At 48.6% G+C, this 16,673-nt stretch overlaps 1 protein-coding gene across 6 annotated transcripts in view; it reads left to right on the top strand.

The window, feature by feature from the left end:
• HMBOX1 (homeobox containing 1) overlaps positions 1-16,673 on the top strand; it is a 135,022-nt gene that overhangs the window by 111,143 nt on the left and 7,206 nt on the right. Inside the window, exons 6-10 of one of the 6 annotated variants that reach the window (XM_079968839.1) lie at positions 271-424; positions 7,860-7,942; positions 8,065-8,160; positions 12,720-12,814; positions 13,066-13,167. In XM_079968839.1, coding sequence (XP_079824965.1) covers positions 271-424; positions 7,860-7,942; positions 8,065-8,160; positions 12,720-12,814; positions 13,066-13,167 — 530 coding nt within the window. The remainder of the gene's footprint in view (positions 1-270; positions 425-7,859; positions 7,943-8,064; positions 8,161-12,719; positions 12,815-13,065; positions 13,168-16,673) is intronic. The other 5 variants (XM_079968840.1, XM_079968841.1, XM_079968842.1 and 2 more) reach the window with 5 other exon arrangements.

A 16,673-nucleotide genomic window follows, 5' to 3' on the forward strand; every position in this document is an offset into this window, starting at 1 on the left:
ACTAGTCATGGTGGCTGTTCTCTGCCTTGGTGCTCAGAGACAGCTATGCTCCTGAATCCCTGGTGCTGGAAGTCACCAGAGAGGAAGAGCTGCTCTTGCATTTGAATCCCGCTTGCAGGTTTCCCAGAAGAGGTATCTGGCTGGCCTTTGTGAAAATAGGATTCTGGACTAAGTGGGCCGCTGCGTTCCTTGGGTGTTGAGCGGGGAGCCGAGCGGGGCTTTCCAGTTCCGCCGGGAAACACTTCTGTGTCCCGCTTTGCTTTTTTCCAGGGGCGACGTTAAGCATGAGGCCGGCCCCGATCCCGGTAGAAGAACCTGAATGGAGGCAGACTCCTCCCCCCGTCACAGCTACCTCTGGCACCTTCCGCTTACGGCGGGGAAGTCGGTTCACCTGGCGGAAGGAGTGCTTGGCCGTCATGGAAAGGTAAGGAACCCCAAAGGGCTGGGTGGACCGGGTTTGGCACAAATGTCAGTTCTGCTGTGGAGCCTAATTAAAAGGGGGGGGGGGAGATTTCTACCTGTTCCCAGTACAGTCGTACCTTGGATCCCGAACGCCCTGGAACTCGGACATTTTGGCTCCCGAACGCTGCAAACCCAGAAGTGATTGTTCTGGTTTGCAAATGTTCTCTTGGAACTCAAACATCCGACGGGGCTTCCATGGCTTCTGATTGGCTGCAGGAGCTTCCCGCAGCCAATCAGAAGCCGCGATTTGGTTTTCAAGCGTTTTGGAAGTCGAACGGACTTCCGGAACGGATTCTGTTCAGCTTCCAAGGTACGACTGTGTTATCTACACCAGCGGTTCCTGAAGGAAACCATGGAAGATTGTAGATACCAGCATACAACATAAAACCAAGATTCCAAAGAATCTCTTGGACTTACCTGCTCCCCTTTGTGAGTCCTATTGTTAATCATTTCCTCCTGCATCTTTTATGATAATCCAAAACTTTTACCTGTCCGTTGTGTCCAAAATTCACCGTTAAACCATAAGTGTTATTCCAATCCTACTAGTTTACAATGGTTTTTAAGACAAATTATAATTTCCCCCCTATTCCTTATTGAAATTTCTTGGTTTCTGATTCTTCCGGTCATTTTAGCCATTTCGGCATAGTCCATCAACTTAATTTACAGGAGCTGCTTCCTAGTTGTGTACCATTGTTGGTCAGTAGCCACTGTAGACAGGGATGTGCATCTTCTAGGGACAGGCCTCTCCCAGTTCAGGCAAGGGTGGCGCACCTTTTCCAGCCCAGGCAATGCCTGGCACTGTTCAGGTGAGGGCGTCCTGCAGATCCCTTCTCATCAGCAGGGCCTTGAGCGTGGTGGCACCGACCCTTTGGGATTCCCTCCCTGTTCCATACCAGACAGGCACCACCTCTGCTGTTTTTTTGACACCTGCTGAAGATTTTCCTCTCAAAACAAGCTTCTTCTGATGTATGGAAGTGAGAGCTGGACCATAAAGAAGGCTGATCGCTGAAGAATTGATGCTTTTGAATTACGGTGCTGGAGGAAACTCTTGAGAGTCCCATGGACCGCAAGAAGATCAAACCTATCCATTCTGAAGGAAATCAGCCCTGAGTGCTCACTGGAAGGACAGATCCTGAAGCTGAGGCTCCAAGACTTTGGCCACCTCATGAGAAGAGAAGACTCCCTGGAAAAGACCCTGATGCTGGGAAAGATGGAGGGCACAAGGAGAACGGGACGACAGAGGACGAGATTGTGGGACAGTGTTCTTGAAGCGACCAGCATGAGTCTGACCAAACTGTGGGAGGCAGTGGAAGACAGGAGTGCCTGGCGTGCTCTGGTCCAGGGGGTCACGAAGAGTCAGACACGACTAAACGACAACAACAAGCTTCTTAAGCAGAGATCTTCATCCCAGTTTGGATCTGTATATTGGAATTGCGTTCCGAGTCTTTCGAAAGTTGTTCTTATCGCTTGTGGTTTGACGCCCCGCGCTCGTTTGGGAGAAAGGGCAGGGTATGGGTTTAATAAATGAAATAAATTCCTTCCTGAGTAACCTTTCCTGGGTGTTTGTGCCCATGGTGGGCAGGCATAGGAGCGAAAAGTGGGCACAGCAATAGGTGGGGTGCCTGAGATTTCTCCAGTGGGCAACATGGGACTATACCTTTGAAGGTGATTTAGAAACTACAGCAAATTCAGAACACAGCTGCCAAACTTGTGACTAGGAGCTGCTGCCGGGACCATATATCCTAAAGGATGTTCACTGGCTCCCAGTACATTTCTGAGCACAATTCAAAGTGTTGGTGCTGACCTTGGAAGCCCTAAACGGCCTCGGTCCAGTATACCTGAAGGAGCGTCACCATCCCCATCGTTTAGCCTGGACACTGAGGTCCAGTGCTGAGGGCCTTCTGGTGGTTCCCTCCCCGTGAGAAGCAAAGTTACAGGGAACCAGGCAGAGGGCCTTCTCGGTAGTGGCACCCGCCCTGTGGAACTCCCTTCCACCAGATGTCAAGGAGATAAACAACTATCTGACTTTTAGAAGGCATCTGAAGGCAGCCCCGTATAGAGACATTTTTAATATTTGATGTTTTATTATTGTTTTGTACGTGTTGGAAGCTGCCCAGAGTGGCTGGGGCAACCCAGCTAGATGAGCGGGGAATAAATAATAGAAGAGTTATTAGTTGCATCACTACATTCCAACCCTACAAAAGCCAGAGGCTTCTAACACTGCCCCACCCCCACGAAAAAAACACAATACCCTCCGTCATCACAGTTTAAGGGCAGATTCCTGCCAGTCAAGCACACTCAAGGCAGTGGTTGCAGAGGAGGCGTGGCTGGTGTGGAAAAGTCCTAAGGTCCACATATTGGGTCTCGGTGGGTCGTGTTTGGCCCTCAGCCCTCCTGTTCCCCACCCTGGCTGATTTTGCAAGGCTGGGATCCACTGGATCCAGTGGAGAGGATGGAGCTGGGAACGGCAGGCGGCTACAAAGACTGCCTGCTCACGTTGGGCAGCCCGTTCCGTAGCCGATTGCTCCAGCTATCTCTGGGCGTCCTTTTCCTTCCCCCGCGCTGCATGAGTATTGCATGCTGAGGGATCTGTAGCCCGCTTGCAATTCAATTCTCCTTTCCTTCGCTGCTGCTGCTTTGGAATTCCTCCCAGTGCACATTACGGGCTGCTGGGGTGCGGCTTTTGTGCTGGAGATCCAGAATCTCTCCCGTCTCTCCTCTGTCCCCTCCCTTCCCTGCTTCTTAAAAACATCTCTCGGAATATTTACGAGCCGAAGGTTAAAGAGAAACAGCGAGTGGACGTCTGTGCTCATAGCTGCAGGATGGGTGTGGTTCTAGATAAACTGCGTCATGAGATCTCTCTCGTGGCTGTGCAGTCTTCTACCCCACCTGCATGAACATAACCTTGTTTGTTGCCCCCTCCCCAATAAAATAGGCTAGCCTTGCCCTGGTCTCCTGAGAGCGGCCTGCTCTCTGCTTGCGAGGAGAGCCAGGAGGTCGCTTTAGGCGTAAATGGAGGTTGAGGCAGGAGGCCTCCTTGATTATTTGTGCAAATTTACGGACTGCTCCTAAGGGACGCAGGTGGCGCTGTGGGTTAAACCACAGAGCCTAGGGCTTGCCGATCAGAAGGTCAGCGGTTCGAATCTCCGCGACGGTGTGAGCTCCCGTTGTTCAGTCCCTGCTCCTGCCAACCTAGCAGTTCGAAAGCACGTCAAAGTGCAAGTAGATAAATAGGTACCGCTCCGGCGGGAAGGTCAACGGCGTTTCCGTGCGCTGCTCTGGTTCGCCAGAAGCGGCTTAGTCATGCTGGCCACATGACCTGGAAGCTGTATGCCGGCTCCGTCAGCCACTAAAGCAAGATGAGCGCCGCAACCCCAGAGTCGGCCACGACTGGACCTAATGGTCAGGGGTCCCTTTACCTTTTGCGGCCTGCTCCACCCAGAAGCTATGGGCGAGTGTTTATTTTAATTTATTTTAATTTATTAGATCTATTTGCCTTCCTTCATCAAAAGATTGCAAGGCGGTAACAATAGGGAAATGTGAAATGAAAGTGTTGTATTAATATTGCTGCAAAGCGATTCGCATCTGTTTCTCAGTAATCCTTACAGAAGTGGGTTCTCTCTCTCTCTCTCTCTCCTGCCCCAAATCTCTTCTCTATTGGCTCACCTAGACCAACTTGGCACCCTCAAAATGTTTTGGAGTACAACGGCTGTCAGGCTGGGGCCAATGGCAGCTGTGGTCCGGAAGGTTTTTTATTATTTCGTTTTCCTGTTTCTAGCCCATCTTTCTCCTTGAGGAGCTTGAGGTGGCCTCTGAAGTTCTTGTCCTCTCCCCCTTTTGTTCCCACTATAACCCTGCGAGGTAGACTAGGCTGGGAGACACTGGCCTGGTTAAGGCAGCACATTAAGCCCAGCCGTGGCTTAGACCGGTGAGTCTCCATACCTGAGACACACCTCTGACTCTCAAGCTGCAAAGTGGGGCCCATGGGCTGAGTTTGCTAAGTGGGCATGGAATGGAGTATCCTGAGAAAAGCACATGGCTGTCAGGCAAATACCCCTGAAATGCAGCAGTCTTTCATCGCAGGCTGCTGGCATTAGATAAGCAGGAGAGAGTGGTGGCTGTGGTGCTCAGAAAAATGGCAACGCAGAAAATAAGAGCCAATAGAGATACTAGAGGGGAAGAAATGGAGGCAGTGAGAGATTTTACTTTCTTGGGCTCCATGATCACTGCAGCAGCCACGAAATTAAAAGACGCCTGCTCCTTGGGAGAAAAGCAATGACAAACCCAGACAGCATCTTAAAAAGCAGAGACATCACCTTGCCAACAAAGGTCCGTATAGTTAAAGCCATGGTTTTCCCAATAGTGATGTATGGAAGTGAGAGCTGGACCCTAAAGAAGGCTGATCGCCGAAGAATTGATGCTTTTGAATTATGGTGCTGGAGGAGACTCTTGAGAGTCCCATGGACTGCAAGAAGATCAAACCTCTCCATTCTGAAGGAAATCAGCCCTGAGTGCTCACTGGAAGGACAGATCATGAAGCTGAGGCTCCAATACTTTGGACACCTCAGGAGAAGAGAAGACTCCCTGGAAAAGACCCTGATGTTGGGAAAGATGGAGGGCACAAGGAGAAGGGGACGACAGAGGACGAGTTGGTTGGACAGTGTTATCAAAGCTACCAGCATGAGTTTGACCAAACTGTGAGAGGCAGTGGAAGACAGGAGTGCCTGGTGTGCTCTGGTCCAGGGGGTCACGAAGAGTTGGACACGACTAAACGACTAAACAGCAACAACAAACAGATACTAGGAAGCACCGCCAGCCTGTGACTGGGAGTCCCTCCACATCCTTGAGGACTAGAAACATGACTGGTTTGAACCTCACATTTATTTATTTTGGTTGAGCCATTCGAAATAGAAACATACAGGTTCCACGCGGATTTATTTGCACCCAGGATCAATGGAGAAACCTTGCCCTGAACACAGGGCACAGCCGAGCTTATCTGAGATAAACAGAGCTTTCCATGGAAGCAGCACCAGAAACAAAAGATTACTTGCTCCCAGGCCACAGCCTGAGATGCATTTATTCCCACTGCTCTGCCAGCGTTATCCCTGGTGGTCCAGATTTCTCAGAGGCAGCAATATTCCTGGGCATTGTGGAAACGAAACCTCAAGGATTTTTCTGCCTTTCCCTTTATCTGCCCATGGATCCTACCCCCTTTCCCTTTTAATCCTTTACTGTCGTCCAGTACAAAAGAGATCATTTGATTACCTCCCTGATCAGTCACTGGCATGCTGATGGGCGCCTATTGTCTAGAAAACACAGTTGCGTCTGGGAAAAAGGCTTATGTGAGAGCCGGTGTGGTGTAGTGGTTAAGAGCGGTAGATTCATAATCTGGAGAACCGGGTTCGCTTCCCCGCTCCTCCACATGCAGATGCTGGGTGACCTTGGGCCAGTCACACTTCTCTGAAGTCTCTCAGCCCCACTCACCTCACAGAGTGTTTGTTGTAGGGGAGGGAGGGAAAGGAGAATGTTAGCCGCTTTGAGACCCCTTAAAGGGAGTGAAAGCCGGGATATCAAATCCAAACTCTTCTTCTTATCCCTGAGCCTTTGTGATCAGTTGCTTCCTCCTTCCTTTCCTACGCGTCCCCTTACTTGTGCTCCAAACTTAGCGCTTCCTAGCGGCCATATAGTAAAAGCTATGGTTTTCCCAGTCGTGATGTATGGAAGTGAGAGCTGGACCATCAAGAAGGTTGATCACCGAAGAATGGATGCTTTTGAATTCTGGTGCTGGAGGAGACTCTTGAGAGTCCCATGGGCTGCAAGAAGATCAAACCTCTCCATTCTGAAGGAAATCAGCCCTGAGTGCTCACTGGAAGGACAGATCCTGAAGCTGAGGCTCCAAGACTTTGGCCACCTCGTGAGAAGAGAAGACTCCCTGGAAAAGACCCTGATGTTGGGGAAGATGGAGGGCACAAGGAGAAGGGGACGACAGAGGACGAGATGGTGGGACAGTGTTCTTGAAGATACCAGCATGAGTTTGACCAAACTGCGGGAGGCAGTGGAAGACAGGAGTGCCTGGCGTGCTCTGGTCCATGGGGTCACGAAGAGTTGGACACGACTAAACGACTAAACAACAGCAACAACAAGTGGCCATGGAAAAAAGGATTGGAATTTGGGAGCTCTTACCTGCTACCCAGGGACGCAGGTGGTGCTGTGGGTTAAACCACAGAGCCTAGGACTTGCCGATCAGAAGGTCGGCAGTTCGAATCCCCACAACGGGGTGAGCTCCCGTTGCTCGGTCCCTGCTCCTGCCAACCTAGCAGTTCGAAAGCACGTCAAAGTGCAAATAGATAAATAGGTACTGCTCCGGCGGGAAGATAAACAGCGTTTCTGTGCGCTGCTCTGGTTCACCAGAAGCGGCTTAGTCATGCTGGCCACATGACCTGGAAGCTGTACGCCGGCTCCCTCGGCCTATAGAGCGAGATGAGCACCACAACCCCAGAGTCGGCCACGACTGGACCTAATGGTTAGGGGTCCCTTTACCTTTACCTTACCTGCCACCCACCTGTGGCCTGAGTGTCCCTCCCTCTCCCTCCCTCCCTTCCTGCAGTTCATGGAATCGGTGTGATGTCTTGCTGGGTGGGACGTCTTGGTGGCACCAATAGAACGCTGAGAAACAGTACAGTTTCTGCGAGGGGAGTGAAAAGTCAAGTTTGTGGAGAAAAGCTTCACATGGATTTAGAGAAAGGGCAGAGAAGAACGGCAACAGAAAGTATTGGAGTATGCGGAAATAGCAAGGCTAACTGGAAGTATCCGACAGCAGGACGATGAGAAATTCCAAAAAGAATGGTCCAAATTTATGGTATACTTAGAGAAAACTGTACATAAATAAAGACACTCACAGGCCTGAAATAAAACTCATAACGTTTATTGTAAACATTTGGTTAGACCACAAGTTGTATTGCTGTAATATAATAAGATATGTATGTCCAAAGTATAATACAAAAAATATTAAGGAATTATAGACATTTATAGAATGTATATGTAGTAATCACGCTTAAGTAAGAGCAATGTAGAGAAGCCAGAAAAGGGGTGGAGGGAAGTTAATTCGGATAAGATATATATTGAAAGGAGAATAATATTGTTAAGCTGTATTGTGTTTAAGATATTTGGAAAAAATTAATAAAAAGTATTAGGCGGGGGAGAGAGAAAGGACAGAAAAAGTCGCGTTAGCAGGGATAGCTTCAGGAGTGAATCGATATCTGGCAAGCTCAAGGTGGCGATTTCTTTCCCCCTCCCACAACAAAAGTTTCTCAGAAGCCTGTGTTTTGTTTTGAGGATTGTGGGAGAAGGGGTTGTGGGCATCCTAAAAGCAAACGGCCCTTTCCTTTTTTCCGCAGCTACTTCAATGAGAATCAATATCCGGATGAGGCCAAGAGGGAAGAAATCGCAAATGCCTGTAATGCGGTGATTCAGAAACCAGGTAGGGAAAGAGGGGTTTGTGTGTCTGCGTGTGGTTAACCCCCTCCCCAAAATCCTCGGTACCCTGTGCGAAATATACGTTGACGCAGCTTGTTTTGGGTGTGTGTGTGTTTTTTAATGCAGGGAAGAAACTGTCCGACTTGGAGCGAGTCACTTCTCTCAAAGTGTACAACTGGTTTGCCAACCGAAGGAAGGAAATCAAGAGGAGAGCTAACATTGGTAATGTATCACAAGCGCCTTAAGCAGCTGCCCACGAGTAATAATAATAATAATAATAATAATAATAATAATAATTTATTATTTATACCCCGCCCATCTGGCTGGGCTTCCCCAACCACTGGGCGGCTTCCAAGAAAATATTAAAATACAGTAACGCATCCAACATTAAAAGCTTCCCTGAACAGGGCTGCCTTCAGATGTCTTCTAAAAGTCTGGTAGTTGTTGTTCTCTTTGCCATCTGATGGGAGGGCATTCCACAGGGCGGGTGCCACTACCAAGAAGGCCCTCTGCCTGGTTCCCTGTAACTTGGCTTCTCGCAGTGAGGGAACCGCCAGAAGGCCCTCGGCGCTGGACCTCAGTGTCCAGGCCGTTTAGAAATGGGATTTGATTTGGCTTTCTTTAAGGGGAACGTGGAAGGGTCATGAGGACATTTTGAATGTGGAATCTAGGGGGCTTGGTCAAAACAGATCGCTTGCCCCACTCCCCCTGCCCCATGGAGATGTTGTATAGGTTCAGATGTCTCCAAAGCGGTTGGTGTTTGGAGACCTAAAGGCTTGAGAGCTTTCAAATTATGTGCTCCAGGAAAACCTCACCATGCTCTTCCTCCTTTGAAAACATCCGTAGTGGGAGGCGAGATTCCGTCACCTGCAACCCGGAGGAGTGAGGGAGCGTTAGGTATTTATTATTATTAAGTTCATTAAAACTTATACAACTGTGGATTATTATTTTTTTTAAAAAAGCCCTCTAAGCGGCTTGCAAAAAAAGGCAAAACAAGAAAACAATAACAAAAACGAACAGAAATAACTGACAACTTTCAAAGAGTTCATCTAATAACAGCAGACTTAAAAGCAGCTTAGAACTCGCACCAGCATTCTAGATACCTGGGCAGGGTTGTCTAAACAAGAACGTTTTTAGCAGGGGCCGAAAAGAGCTCTGTGAAGGCCTTGCCGGCCTGATCTCAAGTGGCAGGTAGTTCCGAAGTGTAGGCGCTGCCACACTAAACAATCAAGTCCCTGACAAATGCAGAACGGGCATTTTTGTGCCACTTGTAGCAATGTCAGTTCCACCAATTTTATGTGGTCAAGTGGATATATGTGGGGGAAGGTGATCTCATAGGTACGCTGATCCCATTTTCTAATGGCTTTATGTACAGATATATAATTATACCTTGAACTTGAACTTAGGTATGTGAAACAGTGAGCTGTTGGTTCACTCGCGATGCCTGGCAGGCCTCTGAGTCCAAATATTTGTTTATTTCCCACTTTTTCCCCTAACAGGGACTCAAGGTAGCTTACAAATAAAATAAGAATGATTAAAAACGTATGGGGAAAATCATTAAAAAAAAACAATTAAAGGTTGATAGAATTAAAACCATATAAACTGTATATAAACGATATAAATATATATATTATATTATCTTTATATAAACTCTGTATATAAACTACATATAAATATATATTAAAACATACAGAGTAGGCGCAGGTTGCGTATGGATAAATATAATGATATTTGGAATCCATTTGTGAAAGGTATAATGTGAATAATTTTATTGGAATAATGGTATTAGTTATATACCCATATACTCTATTGTTTCAACATTTCGCTTTTCTTTCACACTACTCCCTCACTGAATGCTTTTAGTAAAAATATAAATATTGAAACGCAAATGAATATACAGATAATTACAATAAAAGCAACCCATTTTTCATTAAAAGCAGTTAGTTTTCAAAAGCCTGTTCAGGTTGGAAGGTCTTCACCTGCCTAACTTCTCTAGGCAGGAAGTTCCAAAGTCCTTTGGGAGCACCGATAAGGCCCTCTCCCTCACCCATAACAAGCAAGCCAGAGTTGGTGGCGGGACTGAGAGAAGAGAGAAGGGAATCCCATAATGATTTCAGAGCCCAGGAAGGTTTGTATGAGGGAATACAGCCCTCCAGGTAGCTTGGACCTAAGCGGTGAAGAGCTTTCTAGTTTTCCCAAGGATCAGGCAGGTGACTGTGGGAAAACGGTCTCTGCAGGTAGGCTGTTTTGGAGCCTGCGGCCATTTTTGGCTGTGATATTGCGATATTGCTCCACTTAATCCCTCTGCAGGATCAAGATAAATGCCTTTAAATGCCCCTCCACACCATTCAGTTGGCATTCCGGGTATTTTACGCACCCTTCACTGCCACCAGAATTTTATCTCGCACCATCCGTTTTTAAAACGACGTGCTCAAAAGAGAAGCTCTTAAGCACAATGGCCGTTCGTATAAAATGCACGCTGGCTCAGCAACTCTAAGCCAAACCATGGTTTAGCGTGACAGAACAAATGTGCAGGTGGTTTTGCTGACACACTTCACCGAGCTCAGGTTTGCCTTAATGTGCTGCCCAGAGCCGGGTTCATAGTTTAGCTCTTCTCCAAACCATGGTTTCATGTGGCACAGAGGCAAAGTGCTCAGGGAAGAGGCGTGAAGCAGCCGCAACCTCCGCTTTGGAGAGCTCATTCACATTGGCTCATGCGTTCACGGTAAGCCAGTGAACGAGGGCTGTACCAACTGTGTTTGTGCAGCTAATTCCAGAAATCAGTTTGCATTTGCTTGAGATTGCTCCAGAATGAATGAATTCCATAGAATAGTCCTTGCCATGCAAAGTTTCCCTTCTGTAACGCAAGCTTTTCCTCGGTGAATATATCCTGGTGCCTTGGCTCGGTCATAAAGGGTTTGAGGGAACCCCAGAGGACATCCAGTCCAACCCCGGCCCTCGGTGCTGCTGCAGCATCCAACCCCCTGCAGTGCATGGTCTCAGTAGCCCCCCCCCCCCCAGATGTAGAAATCTCTCTGGACTTTTGGTCCTCTTCATGGCGGAGGAGGGAGGGAGGAAGGAAAGGAAGGAGCTGCCTTGTAAGACCAGATGATCTGCTACCGGGCTATACAAGCTTTCACCTAAGGAAGGAAGTACCGTATTTTTCGCCCTATAGGACGCACTTTTTCCCCTCCAAAAATGAAGGGGAAATCTGCCCTGAAGAAGAGTGCCCCTCGCGCCGGGCAGACATCCGCAGCGTGGGGAGCCCTGCAGGAGTTCCCCGCAGGGCTCCCCACGCTGCGGGTAGCAGCCTGCCGCCCGGCGGGCAGGGCGCACTGAAGCAGAGCGCCCCGTGTGCCGGGCAGGCATCGGCCAGCCCCACAAGCTCGGGGGACAGCAGGGAGGCACAGTGCCACCACCCCGCTGTTCCTCGACCTGGTTCGGTTTCCCCGACTTGGTTTTGGGGGGGAAATAAAGGAAAAAATCCCCCCCCCAAAAAAAAACTAGGTGCGTCCTATGGGACGAAAAATACGGTAAATAGAAAACCACATAGAAGTCTTCCTTTTCTGGGGCGGGGGGGGGCACCCAGAGTTGGAGAGCCACCTCTGTTAGAAAAGGCAGATACGTTTGGGCCTCCTATTTTGTTCTGTTTTGTTTTTTTAAGATGGCAAGGTGCCCATTATCTGAGCAAAGACCCCAGCTCAGAACTGCTTCTGCGTTTTTGGGAAAATTGGTGTTCTTCAACCACATTAGCCTGCCCTTCCTGAACAGCCTAAAAACACGCATTGCGAGGGGCTTGCGCCGTACAGTGGCACCTCTGGATGCGAACGGGATCCATTCCGGAGCCCCGTTCGCATCCTGAAGCGAACGCAACCCGCGTCTGCGTGTGCGCGGGTCGTGATTCGCCGCTTCCGCGCATGCGTGTGACGTCATTTTGAGCGTCTGCTCATGCGGCGAAACCCGGAAGTAATGCGCTCCGTTATTTCCGGGTCACCGCGGAGCGCAACCCGAAATTGCTCAACCCAAAGCTGCTTCAACCAGAGATATGACTGTATTGAAATGAAGATGAAAATGGGACCCCTCACATGGTGTGCTTGTGTTGTAAGAACCATCAAGCCACAGTAGTAATAAATAAATCCGGGAACATTCGCAAGCATAAGGAAAGAGAGGGAGGGAGAGAGGGAATGTATTAATGTTGCTTTTTACCAATCAAGCCTAGTTTTCCACCCTTCTTGACGAAAGGGCCTTTTAGGTTCGAAGCCTGTTAGGTAGCGATTGTTTGTGTTGTGTGCATTGCACTTCCACAAAAAAGTGTGAAACTGGACACATTATTTGGCTTCCTGAGAACTGCTGCTCTTGTTTGAAAGGCAAGTCGCTAGCCCTTATGACTGAAAAGATAGCGCCTGCCGAAATCTCAGGAGTCGGAGAAGTGACTGCATAAGATTACCAGTAGTAATTTTGCGCAATAGCGAAATAAAATTTAAAAATGCAGAATAAAACACTATGCAGATGTGCATGACAAACCTGCAAACCAGGCAAGCTTGCCCAGTTTCTTGTTTTGACGAATCTGGGTCGTCTCGGTTGCAGGAACTTTTAACTCCTTATTTATTTATTTTTTTAGCGTGGGATACACACAGCTCTGGTTGTCTTATTTGTGGTTCTTACAAGAAACAACGTGCCCTGTTTGTGTGTGTGTGTGTGGGGGTCCCCATTCTTCATCTTCATCCTTGCCGGTAACCCTTGCAGCAGATAATTTAGGGATCCATTTGCTTTTTTCGAAGAAGCAGCAATCCTGGAGAGTCATGGCATAGATGTTCAAAGTCCCGGAGGCCACTCCAACAGTGATGACATAGACGGGAATGACTATTCGGAGCAGGTAAGTATCTGAGGCGAGCCAGGTGGCCCCCAACCCCCAGCGGAGCGTCTCTCCCACCGGTGGCCGCTGATCCTCATTTGGGGTGGGGGTGGGAAGGTGGCGGTGGGGGGGGGTGGTCCTGGCCTCTCTCCTCCGCTTCCTGGATTAACCCTCCCAGCTTTTTCGTGCTCTGTCGCGCAACGGGGGAAAGGCGGGGAAAGCCCTCTCACCGGACCAGCCTTCACCCACATGGATTTATTGTCACACAACAGGACACTTGGCAAGTGCGCAATGGGGAGGAGGAGGGCCGATGTTCAGAGGGAGGCAGAGAAGCAGAGAAGTTAGAAGAAGACAGGAGGATCTGCTCAAAACAAGCAAGTTAACGCTCCGTTTGCAAAAATAAAATAAAATACAAGGGCATGATTTGAGACTCCCAAATTCTGCACTGCCACGCATCGTAACCCTGTGGTCTTGTTTGCTCCCGTGTGCCCTTGTAACCAGAGCTGTGTGTATCCTACGAAATCCATCCTTGTGTTATTGTTATATTTTTTATTTATTTATAAAAAAAAAAAGTGGGAAAAGGCAACAAATATTGCCAGTGCTCGTCGTTCCTAGTCAGTGGGAGGGAGAAGCCTGGAAACAGCATTCAGTAAAGTTTCAGAAACCAGAGGGTTGTGCGCATGGTCGTGTTTTGGGTTGTTGTTTTTTCTCCGAACAGCCCATGGAGGGAAGGACAGGCGCCACCCGTTTGATTTGACAGAGTGACGGCTGCTCTCTTGTTTTCCATCAACCAGGCAGCCATCCCCCTTCCCTCTAATTCCATTGGCTGCATAGTCCTGGCCTCTCCTTCGCCTCCCTCCCCCCCCCCTCTGCTCCTTGCCAACAAATTACAAATTCCTCTGACGGCACAAAACCTGGGAACAAAATCCGTCAGGATGCAATCCAGGTCAAGGCACACGTATTTGCATAATTCTCAAGGTGCGTTTCTGAGCGCCTAGGCTTTTGAATGGCACATTAGGTGTGGAACACACAGCCCTGCTTATAGCACAAAAATATACAAAGTTGTTTCTCCCTCCCCTTTTCCCCTCCCAGTGCAAGGAATGCAAAGAGATACATGCATGCTCCTCTCCCCCAGGAATGAATGCATTGATCGCGACTTAGTAGTATGAAAGCTCGATGCGCAATAAGGGAACCCCTTCCAGTCCACCTTCTCATGATGTTCTGTGGGGTGACCAAAGGCTATTCAGTCCATGGCTAAAGAATCATAGAATTGTAGAGATGGAAGGGACCCAAGGGCCATCTACTCCAACCCCCTTAAAATGCAGGAATCTCAACCAAAGCATCCCTGACAGTTGGCCAACCAACCTCTGCTTAAAAACCTCCAAGGATGGAGAGTCCACAGTCTCCCGAGGGAGACCATTGCACTGTCAATCAGCTCTTACCGACAGAAAGTTCTTCCTAATGTTTTGTCGGAATCTCCTTTCTTGAAGCCATTGGTTCGAGTCCTCCCCTCTGGAGCAGGGGGAAACCAGCTTGTTCCCTCTTCCATGGGCCTTCGGATCTTTGAAGATTCCCATCATTTCTCCTCTCACTCTCCTCCGGGTTTAATATCCCCAATGCCTTCCGCCACTCCTCATCAGGCTTGGTGTCCGCACCCATGGTTGGTCTCGGTCGCCCTTCTCCGCACACATTCCCAAAAGTGTAGAGGGGCCAGGAGTCAGCTGCTCCTTCGCCCCCATGCATAATTGCAACCCCTTCCGTCTTCCTCTGCCCTGTGCTGAGGAAAGACTTCGGGATTCTCAGCGCACGAGGCTCTCGCGATGCACTACTTCTCTCACCAGGCAAATACAGAGCATCGGGAGTCTGTCCTGGTGGAGCTTTTTGTGGGGTCCACTTTTATGCAAGGCTTTTCTCCAGCTGTGGGATTAGGTGGTCTGTAAAACTATAACTTCATGATTCAGTGACCCTGGGCCTTCAGTCTGTGACTGTGGCTGTGAGCATTTGGAACTGTGCTCAGCTTTGGTGAAGAGGCCAGCAGATTGCTTCGCCGCACACTTATTTAAGTTGATAATTCCTCACTGAGCTTACTGCGAGCTGCCCAGGGCTTTGCAATAATAATAATAATAATAATAATAATAATAATAATAATAATAATAATATATTTATACCCCGCCAATCTGGCTGGGTTTCCCCAGCCACTCTGGGCAGCTTCCAACAAAATATTAAAATGCAATAGTCTATTAAACATTAAAAGCTTCCCTAAACAGGGCTGCCTTCGGATGTCTTCCGAAAGTCTGGTAGTTGTTTTTCTCTTTGACATCTGGTGGGAAGGTGTTCCACAGGGCGGGGGCCACTACTGAGAAGGCCCTCTGCCTGGTTCCCTGTAACCTCGCTTCTTGCAGGGAGGGAACCGCCAGAAGGCCCTTGGAGTTGGACCTCAGTGTCTGGGCTGAATGATGGGGCTGGAGACGCTCCTTCAGGTTTACTGGGCCAAGGCCGTTTAGGGCTTTCAAGGTCAACACCAACACTTTGAATTGTGCTCGGAAACGTACTGGGAGCCAATATAGGTCTTTCAGGACCAGTATTATATGGTATTGGCAGCCACTCCTAGTCACCAGTCTAGCTGCCGCATTCTGGATTAGTTGTAGTTTCCGAGTCACCTTCAAAGGTGGCCCCACATAGAGCACATTGCAGTAGTCCAAGCGGGAGATAACCAGAGCACCACTCTGGCGAGACAGTCTGCAGGCAGGGAGGGTCTCATCCTGGGTACCAGATGGAGCTGGTAAACAGCTGCCCTGGATACAGATTTGACCTGTGCCTCCATGGACAGCTGTGAGTCCAAAATGACTCCCAGGCTGCGCACCTGGTCCTTCAGGGGCACAGTTACCCCATTCAGGACCAGGGAGTCCTCCACATGTATTAAGGCAGCTTCCTAAGGGTGAGCAAGAAGAAAAATAAAGGAGGCGGACCTTTTGATTTCCTTTGCACCATCAGTCGCTTTGTCTCTTTCCCTTGTTGTTACCAGGAAAGATCGTCAAGGCAAACTATTGCATAGGGGACGACTGAGCGTCCGCACCTGAACTAGGCAAGCCAATGGTCATATTTTCAGGTTGCCCAGTAGCCCCCTTCCCACCGCTGTATAAACTGGCCACCAATTGTAGGGTCGGAAAGGAAACTTGAAAATCATCTTGCCTAACCCCCTGCAAGCCAGGAATTTGCAGCTGTCCCAGACGGGGTCAAACCGGCAACCTTGACATTATCAGCACCATGCTGGAACCAACTGAGCTACCCAGGCAGTGAAAGCTTTCTGCTATGGGGGTCCTTTAACTTAAGGCTTCCGGGCGCCTTTTTAGGAGAATCCCACCGGAGGCACCAGGATGGAGGTTCTCATATCATATTTGATTTAATATCATATTTGATGATATTAAATTTCTATACTGCCATTCCCCCATAGATCTCAGGGTGGTTCACAACATAAAAATACAAGGTGGAAAAACACAAAATGCGTAATAAAAACAAGAACAAAGCAAAAACAAGAACAAATACCGTTCCCCAGCCCTAGAAACATTTAAAAACGGAATAGGGTATTATTCAGCCCAATGCCTGGTTGCAGACGAACGTTCTTGACTGGCGCGTAAAGGCATATAATGAAGGCGCCATATTTCACCATGGTCACTTTTAGTTGAAAAAGTTACTCAAAAGTTTTAAGAAGTAATTCAAAAGAATATACTGCTGGATGGGGGGAATAGTTTTTCTTCTAAATTCTTTCTTTCTTTGCTGAGGGAGGTGAAAATCTGAACCTTTGCACCTTCTTTTTCCTTGAAGAAAGAAGCTTTCTCTGTAGTTAAAAAATGCTTTCTTGGGTGTGTTATACCCGACA

Source organism: Podarcis cretensis, assembly GCF_951804945.1.
Source record: "Podarcis cretensis genome assembly, chromosome: 3".
Classification (NCBI taxonomy): Eukaryota; Metazoa; Chordata; class Lepidosauria; order Squamata; family Lacertidae; genus Podarcis; species Podarcis cretensis.